This window comes from Erythrolamprus reginae, chromosome Z (genome assembly GCF_031021105.1).
Source record: "Erythrolamprus reginae isolate rEryReg1 chromosome Z, rEryReg1.hap1, whole genome shotgun sequence".
In the NCBI taxonomy this organism is placed as follows: Eukaryota; Metazoa; Chordata; class Lepidosauria; order Squamata; family Dipsadidae; genus Erythrolamprus; species Erythrolamprus reginae.
Window position 1 is genome coordinate 48,709,067 of NC_091963.1, and position 22,120 is coordinate 48,731,186.

General features: G+C 47.0%; 1 protein-coding gene across 4 annotated transcripts in view; it reads left to right on the plus strand.

The window, feature by feature from the left end:
- The window catches only part of PLCL2 (phospholipase C like 2), a 122,454-nt gene that overhangs the window by 53,010 nt on the left and 47,324 nt on the right, over positions 1–22,120 (plus strand). For all 4 annotated transcript variants that reach the window (XM_070728968.1, XM_070728970.1, XM_070728967.1 and 1 more), the window contains exon 3: positions 8,521–11,007. In XM_070728968.1, coding sequence (XP_070585069.1) covers positions 8,521–11,007 — 2,487 coding nt within the window. The remainder of the gene's footprint in view (positions 1–8,520; positions 11,008–22,120) is intronic.

Consider the following 22,120-nt stretch of genomic DNA (forward strand, 5'->3'; position numbering starts at 1 on the left):
TAAGTGTCCTAAATCCAATTAATTTCAACTAACTAATCTAATCTAAAATCCCCAGTTACATTAAAAGTCAGTCATTCCCATTCAAACAACAAACATACATAACATTTGTCGGCCAGGGGGCTGGAGTATAATAGCCCCAAGCCTGGCAGCATAGAAGAGACTTCATACTCTTGCGGAAGGTAAGGAGGGTGGGGGCAGTACAAATCTTTGGAGGGAGCTGATTCCAGAGGGCCAGAGCCCCCACAGAGAAGGCTCTTCCCCTAGGCCCCGCCAAGCGATATTTTCTACTTGATGGGACCTGGAGAAAACTGACTCTGTGAGACCTTACTGGTCACTGGGACTCATGCGGTAGGAGGTGATCCCGCAAGTAATCTGGTCCAATACCATATAGGACTTTATAGGTCATAACCAACACTTTGAATTGCTCCCGGAAAGCAGTCGGCAGCCAATAGAGTCCGTGGAGTCCTGGGCATGTCTAGAAAGTCCCATGACCACTCATGTGGCTGCATTTTGCATGATTTGCAGTTTCCAAACACTCTTCAAAGGTAGCCTCATATAGAGAGCATTGCAGTAGTCGAACCTCGAGATGAGAAGGGCATGAGTGACTGTGAGTAGAGACTCCCTGTCCAAATGGGGCCGCAACTGGTGCACCAGGCAAACCTGGGCAAAAGCCCCACTCCCCTCGTCACAGCCAAAATGCTCCATTTTTGGAATCATGGCGCTTCTGCCTGAAAACATTTTCCTCCCCAGGCCAAGCAGCGAGTCACCTTGCCTTATGCCTCCTGTGCAGTGCCCACATTGCCAAATAAGTCCCCACCTGAAAGACAATGTTCTGTTTTAGCCTCTTCATTTCCCATTTTTGGAATGGGGATAGGTGGACGGCGGGTGGGTCCGGCCAGCGCTGCAGCCCGAAAACACTTTTCTCTCCATTCCAAAACTGCCGCATGAGGAAGCAAAAAAAGAGCATCGCGTTTCAGGCAGTGGATGGTTCTGGCTGGCGTTGCAATCCGAAAACACTTTCCTTCCCGATTTCAAACGCGGGGCAGCTGCCTGCTGCCCGAAACATAATGCTCTTTTTTGATCTCTGTACGCTCCATTTTTGGAATGGGGAGGAAATTTGATTGACCTGGGCACTGAAATAGTAATCAAAATATTGAAATAACTTGAGTCTTCTGGCACCAATTGCCCAGCATTTCAGCACACATCACCAGCAAAATCAATAAATAAAAATCTCCGAATCAAGGTCTCAAGAAACCTGATTTAAGGAATCGGGTGGGACAATCGTGAATCTCTGTGGCTCTTTTGTCACTTGGGAGTTGCTCTCTGCAAAGGTTCAGGAAGCTTGCCCAGAATCCCAGCAGTGTGTTTATGAGATGGTAGTGTCCAAAAGGATTGAAATGCTGCCTATCAGGTCTTGCTGCAAGAAAGCCAGGCTTTCAGTGGCTAGAACTACTATAGGAAGAAAGATAGTGGGGATGGGGGTCTCAGAAGTGGAGCCTACTCTGCCAAATCCCTCTTCTGCCCCCATAAAAAATCATTTCCCATGCCATCCATTCCAGTTAAATGCCCAGAATTGTTTTTTTCTTGTTTTGCTCCCCCAAAATTAAGGTGTGCCCTATACTCCTGTGCATTTTATTCTTCAAAAAATACAGTAAGGATGATTCATAGTAGTTGCATCTGTTACCCTATTCTCTGATGCTCTGCTAAGGAGAGTCCAAAATGGGTAAATTCTAGTCAGTTGCTAGGGACTGAGTTTTAACTTATTCAAATTGAAGAGCGCCCTCTAGCTGCCCAGAAGGTCAGTTTTTAAAACTCAATCATAGTATAAGGATGTGTGTTCCTTAAAATCTAGTTTGAAACTAGCTCAACTATTTAAGTGGCATTTTGATATTGATGGAGTTGCCCCATTCCGAGGTCACTGTTACAGACACACAGTATTTTATTTTGAAATTCTCAGAGGCAAAATATGGTGGGTTTTTTAAAAACCAAAATTTCTTTACTGCAGATTAAGATCAGAAAAACAATATCAATCACCCAATTTCTTAATATACTTTAATTTTCATGTCTCTCAGCTGTGTAAAAACCTTTGGTAGCTTATAATTAAAAAGAAAAATAACAAATATCAAAAGAAAAATGCAACCTACTGAAAAAAAACATGGTTTCTTCCCTTTGGCAAGAGCGATAGAAATTTGAGGAGGGATGATTGATTATTAAATATGGATTTGACTATGCAATGATAATAAAAGATATATCTAGATGTTCTTTAATATTAGGATGTATTAATTTGTAAAATTGGATTAGAATTTTAGAATTATATAGAATTACATAGTTAAAATTAATGGAAGATACATGGGATAAATAAAGGGTTTATGATATGTACTGTATGATTTTATGACTTTGCATTATGAATTTAAAATATACTTGGAAATGTAGAAGATTGATGAAAGTTAATAATAGTAAATGCTAAGTGCCTGAAAATTAATTGAGCTTGGAAATATTGAATGAAATTATAGAAAAGTAAATATGGAAATATTCAGATGTGTTCAAATAGATTTTCATAGTATTATTAGATTACTATAATACTATGATAAATGTTTAAGAAATGAAGATTTTAAAACATGGATTTATTAATAATTGTGTTGTTGGTTTTGCTGGTTGTTTTAGTTTTAATAGTAATAGATTTTGGGTTTTTTTTAATTATTAGTTTCTTTTAATAAAAAAGAAGGGATTTATTTTTCCTAATTAGGAAAAAATTGTATAAGGGTTTTTTGTTTCTTTTAAGAAGAATGTATAAGAAAGAGGAGTAGGCATGACAGCCTATCTGGATTTATAAGAGGATAATGATATTAATTGAAATATAAAATAACAGAATAATTTAGTGGGAAGGGACCTTATTCTGCCCCAGCACCGAGCCCCAAATAATTATGCAATAAGTTTCCTTGGGTGACATCTGTGAAAAAAAATCAGGCACTCAGGCATGAAAATTTATTTATTTATTTATTCATTGATTGATTGTTCTGCCGGGCTCTCTGGTATGAGCCTCACGAAAATTCAAGGGTACAAATTTCAGACACACACACATTTGAAAATTCAAAACAATGTTCTTTATCACAAAATTCAAAAGAAACAAAACACCTTCTTTGTATTGCAAAGAGCACTCGTCCCAAAACAACCTTGTAGGCTGTACAATGCCCTTAATCAGTCCTTAAGTACTTAGCTAGCAGCTGTGAAGAAACCTCACAGCCCTCCTTCCAACGAAGTGAGACACACATACTTTGCTCTGGTTTCAAAGGCATGAAAAATCAACAAATAAAGTCTGGAAAAGAGCAAAACACGGTCCTGAAGAACTGCGATCAGATAATCTTCCACAATGGCCAAACCAACACGCAGCTGTTTGTATCAGTAGTTCTAATTACTAGAACCCCACTCAAACACAGGTGGCCTCTCTTATCTCCTGTAATATGTCCTCAATTGGTCTCTTCTACGCATAACTCTGCGTCTGCGTGGGTCCAACACGTCCGCATCCGAATCGACCGAAGATAATGGAGATTGGCTTCCTGGGCTGTGTGCCAAGCCCCCCTCTTCCAAGACACCCCCACCTTCTTCGTCCGAGGAAACTGCACTACCTGCCTCTGTTGGCAATAAAACAGGCCTATGACATGTTGATGTTTCCCCTGCATCCACCTCCACATTACTTGGGGCAGGAGCTGGGCCAGAGCCAACCACAACAATTTATTTATTAATTATTCTATGTCGCCCAGTCCCAAAGGGACTGCCGCTCAAACACTATACTTTTCCACCCACACCGAAAAAAATTAGAACATTTCTCAGCACCCTTGGAGACAAGATGCAGTGTGCCTGCAGCCAATTTCATTGTGGCTTGTTGTGAAAAAGTTATGATTGTGTAATTTAACTTCTGCAATTCACTGCTAGTTGAGTTAGACTGTTTACCAATTCACCTGGGGGTGAGTTCCTCTCCCCCATATGGAGGGATCGTTATTGGCAAGGCCTACTAGAACTTTTTCCTTGTGGTTTATTTTGGCCTACCTTACCTCCAGCTTATACATATACCATCATGACTGAAAACGGGGATCCAGACCCTGGGGAGAAGGTTTCCACCACTCCCACTCCCATGAAAGCCAAGGAGATAACTCATTCATCTGAGGGCAAGGACTCTAGAGAAACAGATAGAGCAGACACAAAAGCAGGCCTTTGTTCCAGCTTTTTCTCAAATTCAGCTACCTTTAGCTTTGACTTTGCAACCAATACTATTATCACCATTGGCCCACCTTGCAGGGATGGCCACAGATAGGGATTGGTCCCCTGACCATCTAGGGATGGCACAGCCTCTAGCACCTACCGATGCCTTGGGTCCTCAGAGGGTGGAAGGCACCATTCCAACTCAGACCCAATTCCAAACAGCTGCAAGGGCTGTTCCTTCAGCACATTCATGCCAATGGCAACAGGCCTATGTCCTGATATTGACACCTGGCAACAACTCCTGCCATCTCTACAGGATATGATTGCAAGCTCAGGGCATTTCAACTGGTATGCAACAGTGTTCTCCCTTCTCCAGTGTTAGAGCCCCAGCACAGGAAGTATGGTCTGCGGCCGTAGCATACTCATGCCTTGTCCCAGGAAGACAAAAGTATCCCAGATAAGGATTTTTCTGAAGATGAGGATGTGGTCCTAAACAGCCAGCCTATATTGGACTGTTCAAGCCAGCTTTGTTTAAAAATGTATTACACAAAGCTTAGATGACTGCCAATTTAGGGGTGGCTGACAAATCATCTGAACCATCCATTGGCATTGATCCAACAGCTGGTCTTTTTGCTGAGCCAGAAAGGGAGTCAGATGTTTTCCCTCCCTTAAAGATCTTTATTGACAACATCAAATGAGCCTGGAGCCAACCAGTGGTGGCTCCGGGCCCATCAGCCACAGAATGTAAGTTCTATGATTTGCCCCTGAAATAGAAGGTGTGTTGCAGTTTCCGCCCTTGGACCCACCAGTGGCCAGCCTGGTCTATGGCAATATTCCCAGGTGAGATTGCAGAGGGCCTTAAACCCAAGGACCGCAAGGTGGAGCTTTTATTTCAAAAGGCATATCAGATGGCTGTTTGGGTCCTGTTGGCTTCTATGGCTGCATCCCTCTTCAAACGCCTCCTTGTAGTGAGCCGGAAGGGATCCCTCTCTCAATGAAGCATTGGTAATCTGAACCCAGCTCTGTGTCACATCCCTACTGGCCGAAACCAGCCTGGAGGGACACGGGTCAAACAGACAGGTGGCGGAACTCACAGCTCCAATTGCCTTGTCCACTTCATCAGGTGTCATCAGGTCAAACTCACTCCAAACCGGATGGACTACGATGAGCCTCTGTCACCTCGACTGACGTCAGCCGCCTCTGTACTCCAATTGGAGTCAAGATCAATCCGGATTTGAGCTATTTTATCTGCGCAAAACTTGTTAAATGCCTCAGCACTACCCTGCAAGGGTTCCTCAACTCCCCACGGATTAAAGAGGAAGCGAGTCACCCTAAACAGGGCGGCTGGGTGGGATTCCGCAAACACAATCAGGCCGACATTGTATGCACATCTTGTCGACCTGATTGCCACTTTGTAAATCTTAATATGAGCTTTTACAAGTGTTCAGTTAGATTTGGATCTGGTTTTCCTCCAACACTTCTCTAGACTTCTCTTCTGTCGTTTCATTCACCGGAGCTCCTCAATAAACCAAGGAGATCTCTAGGGTCTGTTGCCACAGAGAGGTCGCAAAGGTCTCCGACGCAGCTGTATTCAAGGCTGCAGCAAGGGACTCTGCCGAACTGTGTACAAACGAATCTGGCAGAACCCCAAGCGCCCTTTGGAAACCTTCTGGATCCATCAGGCATCTGGGGCGGAACCTCCTAATCGGTTCCGCCTCCCTGTGGGGAAGGATTGGAACCTTAAAATCGAGCCGCAATAGAAAATGATCTGACCATGACAAAGGCAACATCTCTAAGCCCCTTAATATCAGATCATTACTCAGCTGCCCTGAGAGGAATACCATGTCGAGAGCGTGCCCCCTCTCATGGGTTGGACCCTGAATTACTTGAGTCAGATCCCTGGTTGCCATGATGGCCATCAACTCCTACGCCAACCCGGAGGATTCACCGAGTGACAGCAGATTAAAATCCCCCAAGACAATAAGTCTGGGGTACTCCACCTCCAACCTGGCTACCTCCTTGAGTAGTGCAAGCAGGGCTGTTGATAGGCAGCTGGGAGGCAGGTACATGAGCAACAAGTCCACCTGTACCCCTAGGCCCAAACTCATAAGAAGGGACTCACAACCCACAATCTCAGGGGCAGCAAGCCTACACAGCTTGATGGTCTTTCTGGCTATAATTCCCACCCCTCCCCCCTTTCCTGGGGTCGCGGCTTGTGCCACACCTGGAACCCAGCTGGGAACCTTTCAGAGAGAGGAACTCCTCCCTCTGAACCCAGTGAGGTCTGAGTCACACATGCCAGGTCTGCCTCCTCCTCCAGGAGTAAATCCTGGATGAGGGGAACTTTATTTATAGCAGACCTGGCATTAAGCAGCAACAGCCTGAGTCCGTGGCCAGATTTTGCTTGTCACCAGTTCTCTGGGCTGAGTCCATGGGGCCAGAGAAGCAGCAGTCCCTTGTTCTCCGAGAGTGGCCTACCCCATGTCTCCCGCCATATCTGCCTCTCCCCAGCAAGATCGGAATATTCCGGCCCTCTACCACCCCAGAGATAGGCTCCCCCACTCCTCCTGCCTTCAGGCCGCCAGGTAGACTGACCCTTCCATTCATCCCATTCATTTCAAACATTCAAACTTCCAGTCATATCCATTCATCTAATATTAAAATCAATCTTCCTTAATTATTTCAGTTAATTAATTTACTTAAAATACAACAATAATAAAAATATACATTTAAAATTAATATTTTGTCAAACCACTCATTTCTCTCCATCTGAACAAAAGCCATTCACTCCAACATTCAACCTATCATATAACATATATACATCCAATCATATAGCTAATTGATATAAATTAGTATAAAACATTAAAATGTTGAAAATAGTTACCCATGCCCACCAAGGTTAATAAACGTAATCTGCCTTGCCCTTTTTTGCAATCTAATAATTGATGTAGACACAAAAGCAAGGATAATCTGGGCTCTTCCAAGGTAGACTCTAGTCCAGGTTGCATCAGCTGAAAAGGTTGTCAAAATCAAATAGTTCCCCTGAGCTGATGTTAAATCAGTCAGTTTCGTTCCTGTGATAATAATCATACCAATGCTAGATAAAAACCTGAAAAAATAAAGGAGTCCCCTGCGAGAATTCCTCCCCACTATGTCTGAAGTCTCCATAACAATAAAGGCTGAAATTCCAAATAAGCAAAAGTTCACTAGTATGATAGTCAGCGTCTGAGTCTTGAGAGTTGGATATAAGTTCTCATTATCTAAGGGTATAAGTTCAATCCTCCTCTCTCCATATTCAATGGTTGTTTGGTTAACCTCCTGGAGTCAAGTCTATCCTGATGATGTTCAAAAGATGGCTAATTTATTCCTCTCCGACAGTTGTCCACACCAGCCTCTCCCTCCACGCTCCATATATCACCTTCAGATTTGCTCGGGTGCTTGGCTGTTGCTGTTACTGCTCTCCTCGCAAACATCAGATTTCTTGCAGCCAGTTCTTACAATGCTTATTTCTTACTCACCAATTCCAATGACCTTAAAAGTCACTTCAGTCACTTTTAAAAGTTCTGTTATGTCAGTCACCAGTACTCCAGCTGATATTCCCTAGGAAATTTGCTATTTAAAAGCTGTTTAATAAAATCAAAGGAAGATGCTCACTGTTTCTTACTGCTGCTACTCCCTGCCACTTGCAACTGCCATTTTCATGTCTTTCTGCTTCCCTCGTTATCAGCCTTCGGGGGGGGGGGAGTTAGTCTGATATCAATTGCTTCTGGCAGCTTTGACACCAGTATCCAGTCCACAGATGAATAGAGACCCTGGCCTGATGTTTAGGTGGGGAAAGGATAGGTCAAGCTTGGTACAGATGGAAACATTTGCCATTGTAGCTGGTGGGAGCCGCTCCTAAATCTCCTCCTTTGCATCCACCGAAACTTTACTTCTATCTTACTTGCAATGTGAAAAGAACACTTATTTTTAATTCCATTACCAGAAATTATTTTTACTCTTGATGATTATAGATCTTTTCCACTCTATTATCATTTTATGACATTACATTAGTAGGATATATTAGTATGACATTTCACCTGACTTAGCTTATGGGGAGATGTTGCTGACTTGATTATCCATGTACAATATTATTTTGATTGATTGATTGATTATATACCATCAAGTTGTTATGATCTATCTGTAACCTGATCTTTTGAATCTTCTAATGGTGTCCTCATTGCTACTGTAATTGAATCCATTCACCCTACTGCAGATTGTCCCCTTCTATAATCTTTCACTACCATGTAATTTTATATATTCTCTCTTCTCTATTTCCAGGATGGCACAAAACAAAAAAGGGAACGGAAAAAAACAGTCTCGTTCAGCAGCATGCCTACTGAGAAGAAGATAAGTAGTGCAAGTGACTGTATCAATGCTATGGTTGAAGGTTCAGAACTGAGAAAAGTTCGATCCAACTCTCGGATATACCATCGATACTTTCTTTTAGATGCAGATATGCAGTCACTAAGATGGGAACCTTCAAAAAAGGATCCTGAAAAAGCAAAGATTGACATCAAATCAATCAAAGAAGTGAGAATAGGGAAAAATACAGACATTTTTCGTAGCAATGGAATTTCTGACCAAATTTCAGAAGATAGTACATTTTCTATTATTTATGGAGACAATTATGAATCTCTGGATCTAGTTGCAAACACTGCAGATGTTGCAAATATTTGGGTTACTGGCTTAAGGTACTTGATATCTTATGAAAAACATACATTGGATATGCTAGAAAGTAGTCAGGATAAAATGCGTACCTCATGGGTCTCCCAAATGTTTAATGAAACAGATATAGATCATATGGGGCGGATATCCTTGGGCAAAGCTGTGCAGTTTATAAAAAATTCAAATCCTGGTTTAAAAACAAATAAAATTGAATTAAAATTCAAGGAACTGCAGCGATCAAAAAACAAATGCGATACAGAAATCACAAAGAATGAATTTATTGAAGTTTTCCATGAGCTTTGCACTCGTCCTGAGATATATTTCTTACTAGTTCAGTTTTCTAGTAATAAAGAATTTCTTGATACCAAGGACCTTATGATATTTTTAGAAGCAGAACAGGGTATGGCTCATGTCACAGAGAAGGCTAGCCTTGATATTATTCACAAATTCGAACCATCTAAAGAAGGTCAAGAAAGAGGCTGCCTCTCCATAGATGGCTTTACAAATTATCTTACTTCCCCAGAATGTCATATATTTGATCCAGAGCATAAAAAAGTGTGCCAAGATATGAACCAGCCTTTATCTCATTATTTCATAAATTCTTCTCACAACACATACTTAATAGAAGATCAGTTTCGAGGACCATCTGATATCACTGGTTATATTCGTGCTCTAAAAATGGGATGTCGCAGTGTTGAGTTGGATGTGTGGGATGGTCCTGACTATGAGCCTGTAATTTATACAGGTCACACAATGACTTCACAAATAGTTTTCCGAAGTGTAATTGACATAATTAACACATATGCATTTTTCGCCTCGGAGTATCCTCTTATTTTATGTTTGGAAAATCATTGTTCCCTCAGGCAACAAAATGTGATGGTCCAGCATATGAAGAAAATCCTGGAGGATAAACTATATACAAATCCTCCAAATACAGAGGAACCTTATTTACCATCTCCTGAATATCTTAAAGGAAAAATACTAATTAAAGCCAAGAAGTTATCATCTAATTGTTCTGGCCTAGAGGGAGATGTTACAGATGAAGATGAAGGAGCAGAAATGTCACAGAAAATGGGAAAAGAGGCAGCGGAACTACAGAATGTTATTCTAATAAAACGATTTCAACTTTGTAAAGAACTATCAGAACTGGTAAGTCTATGTAAATCAGTTCAGTTCAAAAATTTTCAGGTTTCATTTCAACTTCAGAAGCACTGGGAAATATGTTCTTTTAATGAAGTGCTTGCTACCAAATATGCCAATGAACATCCTGGAGACTTTGTGAATTATAATAAACGCTTTCTTGCAAGAGTTTTCCCAAACCCTATGAGGATTGATTCAAGCAATATGAACCCACAGGATTTTTGGAAATGCGGCTGTCAAATTGTGGCAATGAACTTTCAGACACCTGGACTGATGATGGATCTCAACATTGGCTGGTTTCGACAAAATGGCAATTGTGGCTATGTGTTGCGGCCTGCTATCATGCGGGAGGAAGTATCTTTCTTTAGTGCAAATACAAAGGACTCTGTGCCTGGTGTATCACCCCAACTTCTTCATGTTAAGATTATTAGTGGGCAAAATTTTCCAAAGCCAAAAGGTTCAGGTGCCAAAGGTGACATAGTAGATCCTTATGTATATGTAGAAATCCATGGGATTCCAGCAGACTGTGCAGAACAAAGAACAAAAACTGTCCACCAAAATGGAGACAATCCTATTTTTGATGAGAGTTTTGAATTTCAGATTAATCTACCTGAACTAGCTATGGTACGCTTTGTTGTGTTAGATGATGATTACATTGGAGATGAATTCATTGGGCAGTACACAATTCCTTTTGAATGCTTACAACCAGGTTATCGTCATATCCCACTTCAGTCTCTAACAGGAGAAGCTCTAGCATATGCTTTCTTGTTTGTTCATGTTGCTATTACTAATCGAAGAGGTGGAGGGAAACCTCATAAACGGGGACTTTCTGTTAGAAAAAGCAAGAAATCCAGGGAATATGCCTCTATGAGGACTTTGTGGATTAAAAGTATTGATGACGTATTCAAGAATGCTCTTCAGCCCATATGTGATGCCACAGATTTGAGAGAAAATATGCAGGTATGACTTTCCATCTTCTTTCATAGCAATAGTACTTAGACTTATATACCACTTTACAGTGCTTTACAGTGTCCTCTAAGCAGTTTACTGAGGCAGTATATTGTCATCAGCAATTTGGGTTCTTTTACCCACTTCGGAAGAATGGAAAGCTGAGTCAGCCTTGAACCTGGTGAGATTTGAACTGTCAAATTGCTGTCAGCAGAAGTAGCCTGCAATACTGCACTCTAGCCACTGCGGCACCAAGGCTTATAGGCAGGATATGGTATTTCGGCCAGGCAATCATTTTCAGCTCAATGTACCACACAGTTGGAGGAAAAAATTTGAAAGAAAATAGGAAGGAGGAGTATTGTGTATATTCATCATTATTATAAAATAATACAGGTGGGATAAAAAAATATAATAAAGAGCATATTCAAGAAAATGAAATGTAAGCAGATTATTTTTATTTTAAGATTGAATATTTTTACTGAGGGTATATAACCTCTTCAGTAAATAGTGCTTATGTAAACTTGGAATACATAGAGATGAGAAGAAGCTTTTAATTGTAACTTAACATTCAGTCAATAATTAAACGTCAGTCCTTCAGTATAAAAATTGTTGCCAGATAATATCCTTGGGCAATTTTCCGAAAGAAAACTGGCACAGGGAATTAAAATAGCTGATGAATCCAAACACCATGTAAACTTATGTCAATCAAGTAAATGAACCTATTTCCTTATTTTAGCAGTGTGTTTAACACAGTAATTTCAAGTTTAAAATGATGGATTGTTTTTCTTCCTTATGAAATAGCAGTTGTCTATTTTTAGCAATAATTTGCAATGTACAGTGGTACCTTGTCTTGCGAACACCTCATCATACGAACTTTTCGTGATACGAACCCGATGTTTAAGATTTGTTTGTCTCGTCTTAAAAAACATTTTCACCTTACGAACCCGAGCCCGGGTACGTGAGCTCTCTCACTGCGTGTGCACTCTTATGGCCGCAGGGATTCCCCTGCTTAGTGACTGCCCTGCCAGGTTTTCCCCCCTGCTTGCCGCCCCGCCGGGATTCCCTGCATGCCGCCATTTTGTGACTGCCCCTGCTGGGTTTTCTCCTTGCTTGTGGCCCCCACCTGGATTCCCCGCCTGCCGCCGCTGCAGGGATTCCCCAGTTTTGTGATGGTAATAAGAATGGGTTGACCTTGCGCTCTCTCTTGGGACCCACGTCCTTAATCGGGGCTCTCCTCATCTCCCATCCCCCAGTTGCCCTCTGCTGCAGATTCACTGGGGAGGGGACGGTGGGTTGCCCTGCCTGCCTTTATGGCCACTGCAGGCGTGGAGAAGGAGGGAGGGTGAGACAGTGGAAGGTGCTCTTGTTCCAGCTGCACTTTTGTGCCCAAGGATGGCCAAGTTTCCCGTTTCCCTTGCACCTCACAATTCCCTTTTGGCGGGGCAGGTGGGGTGAGAGCATGAAAAAGCGTTTCTCAACCACCCTCCCATCACCATCACCATTCTCTCGATAGGACCCCTCCCTAGATACCTGAGCCCCCCCCCAACTCTTTGCATCTTTGCCTCCTTTGTCAGATAAGGCGATCACGCCATGCAAACGAAATGGGAAATTTAGCCAGCTTGGAACAATAGAGCGCCTTCCATCATCTCCCCCTCCCTCCTTCTCCATTGCATCTGGAAGGAGAGTCCAACATGGGTAATACTCCAATTCTATTGGTAGAGACTGAGTTAAGATTAACATATTAATGAGCACCGCCCCCTCTGCTCTCCCCATGAGCCAGTTTTAAAACTCAGTCTTAGAGTAGAGACATACTGAGTTGTAGCTTAGGGGTTTTTAGTAACCTTAAAATAATAAAAATAAATATGTAAAATGTTGTTACCGTTTTAATCCTTTTCTTTGTTTTTCAGACGCTGCAATGGAAGAGGAACAGACGGTCAGGGGTCTCTGCCCTCAGCGGGCAACACCCCCAACGAACCTTCTCAGGGGTTGTTGCTTTCCCCCAGTGGGAGCACCCCGAAGAGAAGCAACCAGCCTGGGGGTCCCTGGTCTCCGAGACCATACCGGGGCTGTCAGCCAAAGGTGGGGGGGTCCGCCCCCCCCACTGGGAGGCTTGAAGGCGTCTCGCACGGAGCGAGGAAAGCCGAGCGCCTTACAGCTGACAGGGAGGTCAGCGCCGAGCCGCGGCAGACGCGAGGAGATCGGAGCGTCTCCAAGCTGCCGGAGAAGCCGGAACAGCTACCGCCGCGCCCGCCGCAACCGCCGCAACCGCCAGAGCCCCTCGCGGGGTCGAAGCGGGCAAGAACCGGCCTGAGGAGCCGGGAGAGGGCAAAGAAGACCCACTCTCCAGCCGCCCGGCGACGGAGGGACCCAGCAGCGGTCCGGAAGGTCGCGGAGGCTGGGCACCGCCATTTTGGGGAGCGGCTAGAGCGGCAAGCGCCTTTTTGGCGCGAAAAACAGCTGGGCAGGCGGCGAAAGAGCGCGAATGAGCCAGATGGCTCTAGTGCGCAGGGGCAGACCCGGGGAGACCCGAGACGCCATTTTGGGAGCTTTTGCTGACGAGGCAGGCGAGAACCAAGCCACCGGAGGTCAGCCAACATTTAGCCTGATATAATTCACTCCCAACCGTGAGTAATATGGAGGAGAATCAGGGAAAGGAGGTCACAGGCTCTCCTGCCATCCCTAAGGACAAGGTGAAGGGGAAAGCCAAGGAAAAGACAAAGCATTCATCTGCTTCCTCATCCTCCATTAAAGAGGCTGAAAAGCGCATTAAGGCGCTAGAACAAAAGCTGGAAGCAGCACTTCAATCGCCTCCAGGGGGTCTTCCTCTGACTCAAAGGCATCCTTTGGACCCTATGTCACCCCCATCCACCTTTGGGCCCTCAGGGGTTACGCCTGAGAAAGACTGGTCACCAGATAGGCAGTTTCTACCCCTGCCTCAAGTGATGCCCTCACCCAGCACATCCTGGGCCAGGCCAGCTTCAGCAACACAGGCACCAAGAGGCCTTCAGGGGCCATCAGCTACCTTCACGCCCACAGCGGCGGGCTTACGGTCCCAGCCCGGGGCGTGGCACAATTTACCCCCAGACCTGCAGGACCTTATCGCGAATGCGTACTCGCAGGCTCCCGGGGCTCAACAGTATGGAGGGCCTCCACAACACACTCCAGATGCATGGTCGGTTCCGCCCCCCTCGGGTTTTGGCTCTCTATTGGAAGAACAAGAACAGTTTGAGGAAAGTGAACCGGAGTATGGCTTTTCCGAGGATGAGGCTGCCCCAGAGCAGGCCCCTTCGGTTGGCTTGTTCAAGCCAGCACTCTTCAGAACCTTATTGTCTAAGGCTAAGCAAGTGATGAACCTGCCGGGTTCAGAAAAGACTCCGGAAGCCACTGAGTCCGGTCAAACTTCAGCCTCCCTACTGGACGAGCCTCAACCCGAGTCTGACCATTTTCCTGCATCAGGCATTTTCGTAAAGGGGATCAAAAGACCTTGGCAGCAGCCTGCGGCGGCTCAGGGACCTTCCACCCTCGAGAGGAAATTTTATACTTTCGACGAGGAGGTGGAAAAGCTGCTCGAATTTCCCCCAATTGACCAGCCGGTCGTTACGCTGGTCTCCAGCGCGTTGGTCCCCTCAGAGACCGGGGAATGCTTACGACCGGAGGAACGGAAGGCGGAGACATTACTCCGTAAAGCCCACCAGATGTCTGGCTGGGGATTTCGGGCTGCAGCAGCGGCATCATTCATCAACCGCGCTTCCCTCATGTGGATCAAGGAAATGCAATCCCGCCTAGGGCCCGAGGACGGGCGCCTCCGCCAGGACTTAAGTAAACTACTGGCGGCGACAGAATTTTCGGCGGATGCCACTCTCCACGCGGCCAAGTTCGCCACCAGAAGCATGGCAACCACGTTGTCATCACGTCGCCTGCTGTGGCTACGGAACTGGCAGGCAGATCTTAAATCTAAGTGGCGCCTAGCCTCCGGTCCCTTCCAAGGTTCCACCCTCTTTGGGGACCTGTTGGAGAAGGTTTTGGTGGAAGACAAAGATAAGAGGAAGGTCCTTCCTAGAGCTCACAGGAGGCCGGATAGAAGGTTCACGCCGTACTCAAGGAGGCAGTCCTTTCGCTGGGAGACTTCCACCGGTTCCGCACAAAACCAACGTACCTTCTCGCAGGGACAATACAACCAACAGTCCTATAGGAGTGACCGTGGCTCCTATCAAGATAGGACAAGAGGCTATCATCAGTCCAGGAGGCCCTTTCGTGGTAACTCTCAAAGAGGGTTCAAACGCACGAAATGACGCGAACAGCCCGCAGCCCATCGGAGGGAAGCTGCAGGGGTTCTGCAGGGCCTGGCAGGCGACTTCCTCCGACAGGTGGGCCACAGCAACAGTTACACAAGGGCTCCGATTGGAATTCATCCAAACACCTCCCAGCCGTTTCATACGTTGTCCTACACCAAGGGACATTCCAAAGCAACTGCAGTTACGCAAGGAAATCTCACATCTGTTAGAAATCCAGGCCATAGAGTCGGTGCCGCAACAGGACGAGGGCAAGGGATTTTATTCCATGATTTTCATCGTTCCCAAACCCTCAGGAGGCTGCAGGTTGATCCTCAACCTGAAGCAACTGAACCTTTTCATAAAATACCGGAGGTTCAGGATGCACTCATTGCAGACCATTCTGGCTTCCATTCGATACCGGGACATCTTAACATCTATCGATCTCAAGGAGGCATACCTGCATGTCCCTATCCATCCGGACCATCGCAGGTTCCTCAGATTTGTCACCGAAGGGAAGCACTATCAATACAGGGCCATGCCATTCGGCCTGTCCTCGGCCCCCAGAACGTTCACAAAGCTCCTGGACGTACTGACTGCCAGCTTAAGGGCTCGATCCATCAGACTGATGGCGTACCTGGACGACATAATCATCTTGTCCAGATCCCAGGTAGCGGCAGAAAGGGAGCTCAAAGAGACTATTCACACCTTAGAACTGCACGGCTTCACAATCAATGTGGAGAAAAGCCAGCTAGTACCGACTACCAGATTACTACACCTGGGAGCAATTATCGACACTCAAGAGGGCACGGTGTCGTTGTCACCGGAGAGACAAGACAATATCCGGCGACTAATTTCCGGTCTTCGCAAAGGACCAGTAACACTGTCACTGCTGTCAAAAATACTGGGGACTCTGGTGTCAGCCATTGGCATCGTTCCCTGGGCCAGGTTCCATATCAGGACACTACAGTGGTTCCTGCTTCCAGCCCAAAGGAGCAAGGTGAGCCACTCACACAGACAAGTATGCTTACCACAGAGAGTCCGGGAGTCCCTCCAATGGTGGACTTCGGCCGCCATAAGCAGGGGCTCCCCCTTCCAGATAACAGATCAGGTCATTTTGACAACCGACGCCAGTCTTACGGGATGGGGAGCTCACATTGGAGCTCATATGGCTCAAGGACTGTGGACTGCAGAGGACCTTTCAGAGGTCAACATAAACTTTCTGGAGTTAAAGGCTGTTTTCCTAGCGCTAAAGACATTTGCATCCCTGGTTCATCAACAGCACGTGCTGGTGCTTACGGACAATGTGGCGACCAGAGCTCACTTGAATCACCAAGGGGGCACAAGGTCGCGGCGTCTCATGGAGGAGACGGAGGCACTATTCCGCTGGGCCGAACAACATCTGCGGTCTCTAACAGCGGAACACATCGCAGGGATTTCCAATACACAGGCGGACTGGCTGAGCCGCTCCACCTTGGATCCGTCAGAATGGAGACTGGATCCGGCTCTGTTCCAACAGGTGGTGAGTCGGTTTGGCCTTCCACTGGTGGACTTATTTGCCAGCCCCTCGAACGCCCAACTTCCGAGGTTCTACACGAGGTTTCCAGAACAGGGCGCAGAAGGGGTCAACGCTCTCCTGTCAGCCTGGCCACCAGGACTTCTTTATGCCTTTCCGCCAACGAACCTACTACCGAGGGTAGTGGAAAAGACCCTGAAGGAGAGAGCGGAGGTGTTGCTGGTGGCCCCTCATTGGCCTCGACGTCCGTGGTTCTCCGACCTGGTGGCACTGTCGGTGTCAGCCCCTTGGAGAATTCCGGACCGGATGATAGCCCTCAGACAGGGGAACCTACAACATCCAGATCCCCAGTGGCTTCAACTGACCGTTTGGCACTTGAACGGGTCAGGTTACGAGGGTTAAAACTACCGGAAAAGGTCATAGACACCATGCAAGCGGCAAGGCGCCCATCTACCTCTCGGATTTATCAGACGACATGGGCAGCCTTCTGCGACTTCTGCGACAAACACCAAATCAATACTGAACAGGCCTCAGTGATTACGGTTCTAGAGTTCCTACAGACTGGACTGGATCGGGGCTTAGCCCCTAATACACTTAAACGGCACGTAGCAGCCCTCGCAACCATGATACAGGTTGAGGGTGTCCGCTCCTTGGCTTACCATCCTTGGATTAAGGATTTTCTACGGGGAGCTGTAAACCAACATTCTCCGCCGATCCGGAGATTCCCGTCTTGGGACCTTCAACTGGTCCTTAAGGCCTTGACAAAACCACCGTTTGAACCATTGAGAACCATACCATTACGACTCTTGTCGATCAAGACTGCCTTCCTTGTTGCTATTACGTCGGCTCGAAGAGTGTCAGAAATAGCGGCATTGTCAGTGCGACCTGACCTTTGCGTATTTTACCCTGACCGAGTGGTGCTGAGATTGGACCCTTCATTCATACCGAAGGTAAATTCAGAGTTCCACAGGAAACAGGAGCTCATCCTGCCTGATTTTTGCACACATGGCAATCACCCATCGGAATTGCGATGGCATAAGATCGATGTACGCCGTGCGGTCAAGATTTACGTTAGACGCACAGAGAGCTTTCGGAAGACAGAAAAGTTGTTTGTTTCCTTTGCTGAGGATAAAAAGGGACTTGGACTCTCATCAAGCTCCATTAGTCGTTGGATCAGGGACTGTATTGGGGACGCATACAGAGCTCGTAACCAATCGGTTCCGCCGGGAGTGACTGCTCACTCGACGAGGAGTGCGGCGACTTCAGTGGCCTGGGCCACCCAGGCGTCCATAGACGACATCTGTAGAGCTGCAACGTGGTCGGCTCCATCGACCTTCATACGACATTATAAGTTGGACTCCTTCGCTTCTGCAGAGGCGGCATTTGGGAGACGTGTGTTACAAAGAGTTTGTTTATCTCCAACGTCCCTGACAAGACCTTTTCCCTCCCATGGGCCGTAAATCTCTGGTATATCCCATGTTGGACTCTCCTTCCAGATGCAATGGAGAAGAACCGTTGTACCTACCTGAACGGTCTTCTCAGTGCACTGGAAGGAGAGTCCAAACCCACCCGGTAGAGTTTGGGTGCAGGGACGCCGGAGTAGGCAGTTAGTCAGTTATTAGTTGTTAACAATAAAAAATTGGTTATCCTCTTACTATGTTTCTTCGTTTTAAAACTGGCTCATGGGGAGAGCAGAGGGGGCGGTGCTCATTAATATGTTAATCTTAACTCAGTCTCTACCAATAGAATTGGAGTATTACCCATGTTGGACTCTCCTTCCAGTGCACTGAGAAGACCGTTCAGGTAGGTACAACGGTTCTTCTCCACACCTGCAGTGGCCAGAAAAGCAGACAGGGAAACCCCCCGTCTCCTCCCCACGTGAGTCTGCAGCAGAGGGAGACTGGAGGGTGGGCGAGAGATGAGGAGATCCCCGGCTAAGGATGCAGGTCCCAAGAGAGAGCACAAGGTCAGCCCGTTCTTTGTCTCCCCGCCCCATGTTAATGCATGGGGGGGTTGGGTTGGGGGCGGGGATGCAAAGTGGCTAAAGGATCTGATAACGGATCGGCTTGCCTACTTTCCCCAAAACACACACACACACACACCTTTCTTCCCCCCTCCCCTTAACTCCTGCTCTGGGCTGTATAACCATCAGGTCAAAGTTTGAGGGGTGTTTGTTTTTTGGAAAGCACATGGAACAAAGTAAAACAACCAAATCCACTGTGGGGTATTAACTGAGATGTTAACGAATGGTCCACCAGCTCTTAAAAGGACACCTTTTCTGTTTTAGGAACAACAAGTTGGGTTGTTTTCACCAAACAGAACCTCGCAGCTTCGAAATGTCTTTTCTCTCCCTCTCTTTTCCTTCACGCCGCTCAGACAGAGGTTTTCCAAGGGCTTTTTAAAAAAAGCTTCAACATCTCCGTTCTCCTAAGGTCAGTGTTGGAGAAGAACAGCAGCCTTGTCACTGGCGAGAGATTTGTATTACAAAGTAGCTGGACGGGGGTTTGCATCAGGGGGTTTTCCCCTTTTTTGTACATCCAGTTCTACTTTCTAAGCACAATTAAAATCTTTCCGATTTGGAATAAGAGCACTGGTCTATCAGCCTCACTTCCAAGCTGATAGACCTCATTTCTTTGTTCCTCTAAAGCAGAGGTCCCCAACCTTTTTTGCACCAGGGACCGGCTTTAAGCTAGACCAGTTTTCCATGGCCCGGTGGGGGGGGGGAGCTAGCTGTCAGCGGCGCCGTAAAAGGGGCGATCAAGAGAGGAATGGGTGAATGAATGGACGGAGGGTGGGAAGGAAGGAAGGAAAGAGGGAAGGGACAGGAACAAAAGAAGGGTGCAAAGGAAGCAAGGAAAGGTGTGAAAGGGGAGAGTAAGAGAGGAAGGAGTGAAAGAAGGGAATGAGGGAGGAAAGAAGGGAGGAAGGAAAAGGAAAGCAAGAAATGGAGGGAGGAAAGGAAGGAAAGAAAGAAAGAAAGAAAGAAAGGGGGAAGGGACAGGAACAGAGGAAGGAAGCAAGGAAACTTATGAAAGGGGAGAGTAAGGGAAGAAGGTAGGAAGGAGAAAGAAAAGAAGAAATAGAGGAAGGGAAGGTAAAAGAGAGAAAGAAAAAGAGCAAGAAAGAAAGCAAGAAAGAGAAAGAAAGAAAGAAAGGCAACTTCAAAGAAAGGCTCACTGAGCATCTCTCACTCTCTCTCTCTCTTTCTATCCCTCTTTCTTTCTTTCTCTTCCTTTCTCTCTCTCCTCTTCCTTTATCTCCTCTCTCTCTCCCTCTCTCTTTCTCTCCCCCCTCTCTCCCCCTTTCCCTCTCCCTCTCTTGCTATCTCTCCCCCCTCTCCCTCTCTCTTTCTCCCTCTCCCTCTCTTTCTCTCTCTCCCCCCTCTCTCTTTCTCTCTCCCCCTCTTTCTCTCTCTTCTCACTTTCTCTCTCTTGTTTTCTTTCTGTCTCTTTTGCTTTCTCTCTCTCTCACTCTTTCTTGTTTTCTTTCTCACGCTCTTTCTCTCTCTTGTTCTCTCTCTTGCTATCTCTTTCTCTCCCCCCCTTTCTCACTCTCTCTTTCTCACTTTCTCTCTATCTTGCTGTCTGTTGCTCTCACTCACTCTCGTTCTCTCTCCGTTCTTCTCAGCGATGACGCGCGCACGCCCTGCCCGCCTCACCTTTGCGAGAGCACTTTCGCCCCGGGCTCTCAGAAGGGGGTTTGCAGGAGAGGCGGGGCCGGCGAAGGTGATATTGAATGTCGGGGGAGAACGGGCGGTTGCGCGCGCTCCCTATCCCCCTGCTAGCCCACTCGGAATATTCAAAATAAGAAAAGCCTTCGCCGGCAAAGGTTTTTCTTATTTTGAATATTCCGAGTGGGCTAGCAGGGAGATAGGGAGCGCGCGCAACCGCCCGTTCTTCCCCGACATTCAATATCACCTTCGCCGGCCTCCGCTGAGGAAAGCCTTTGCCGGCATTTCCTCTCGGCGTCAAGGAGGCGCAGCGGCGGGCGGAGAGAGGGAAGGGGGGGCAGCGGCGTCCCTCCTGGCCTTGGCGGGTCGCCCAACCCTCCCCACCTCCTGCAAACGCGGCGGGCGGCGAGCGAGGAGCCGGTTCCGGCGGGCGCGGGGCTTGGCTGGCTGGCGGGGGGAGCGCCGCTGGTGGTGCGGAAAGGCCGAGGGGGCCCTGGCGCCGCGGACCGGCTGAAAAGCCCCAACGGCCCGGTCCCGGTCCGCGGACCGGCGGTTGGGGACCTCTGCTCTAAAGAGCCTAATCCCCCCTGCACTCCCCCGCCCCATTAATTTAACCCCCCCAATTGGCTAAAGGATCTGATAGCGGATTGGCTTGCTTGCTTCCCCCAACATACACACACACACACACACACCTTTCTCCCTCCCCCCTCCCCTCAACCAACGCATTCCAAATCAGAGAGGTTTTAATTGTGCTTAGAAAATAGTTCCTGATGCAAACCCCCATCCAGCTACTTTGTAATACAAATCTCTCACCAATGACTAGGCTGCCATTTTTCTCCAATCCCGACCTTAGGAGAATGGAGATGTTTGGCGATGGGGGGGGACGACTAGGAAGGCGGGTGGGTGGGAAGGTGGCGGCTCCGGGCTCTCCTGTCCATCCAGAAGCTGAAAGTTCTGCCCTTCCCCACACCCAGCTTTGGCCCTTTGCAGGTTTCTGGCAGGAGGGGGTGAGACCATCTCGCTGCCAAAAGGTGTCTGTGGGAGCCCTGGTCATCCATCACCCACCACCTTTTCCAGCCATGTCTTTGGAGCTCCAGGGAGAAGAGCCAGGGCGCACGAGCCTCCTCCTTTCCCTGCTGCCGTCCCAAGTGGATCTCTTTAGCAAATCTACTTCCCCGAACAACACATGGGGCAATAAAGGGAGATGGAGGAGGATGGAGCATCAGGGGTGGGAGGGAGATCCAACCAGCGAGCCAGCTAAAGGAGGGGCAACCGGCATTAACTCTCTCTTTCCAGGCTTTAGAAGCCCCCAGCCAGAGAGAGCGAGAAAAAAAGATGGCAGAAGGAAGAGGCAAGGGAGCTGGACATGGGTGGGGAGGGTGGGAGAAGTGCCCCATAAAGTGGGAGGAAGGGGGGAAAGAGAGAAAGGGGGGAAAAGAAGCAATGGGATTTAATAATAAATAGCAAGGGCAATGTGTATCTTGAGCTCTCTATTGCACTGGGCTTTGGCATACATGTGAAAGTAGGAATCACGGGTGGGCAAAGTGGCTCGCCTCTGTCCCCACTCCGATCGCCTCCACTTCGTCTGCACATCACTTTTTCTTTTTTTTAAAAAAGCCTTAATGTTTTGGATTTTCCTAATGGGCTTGCACACATTATTCACTTTTA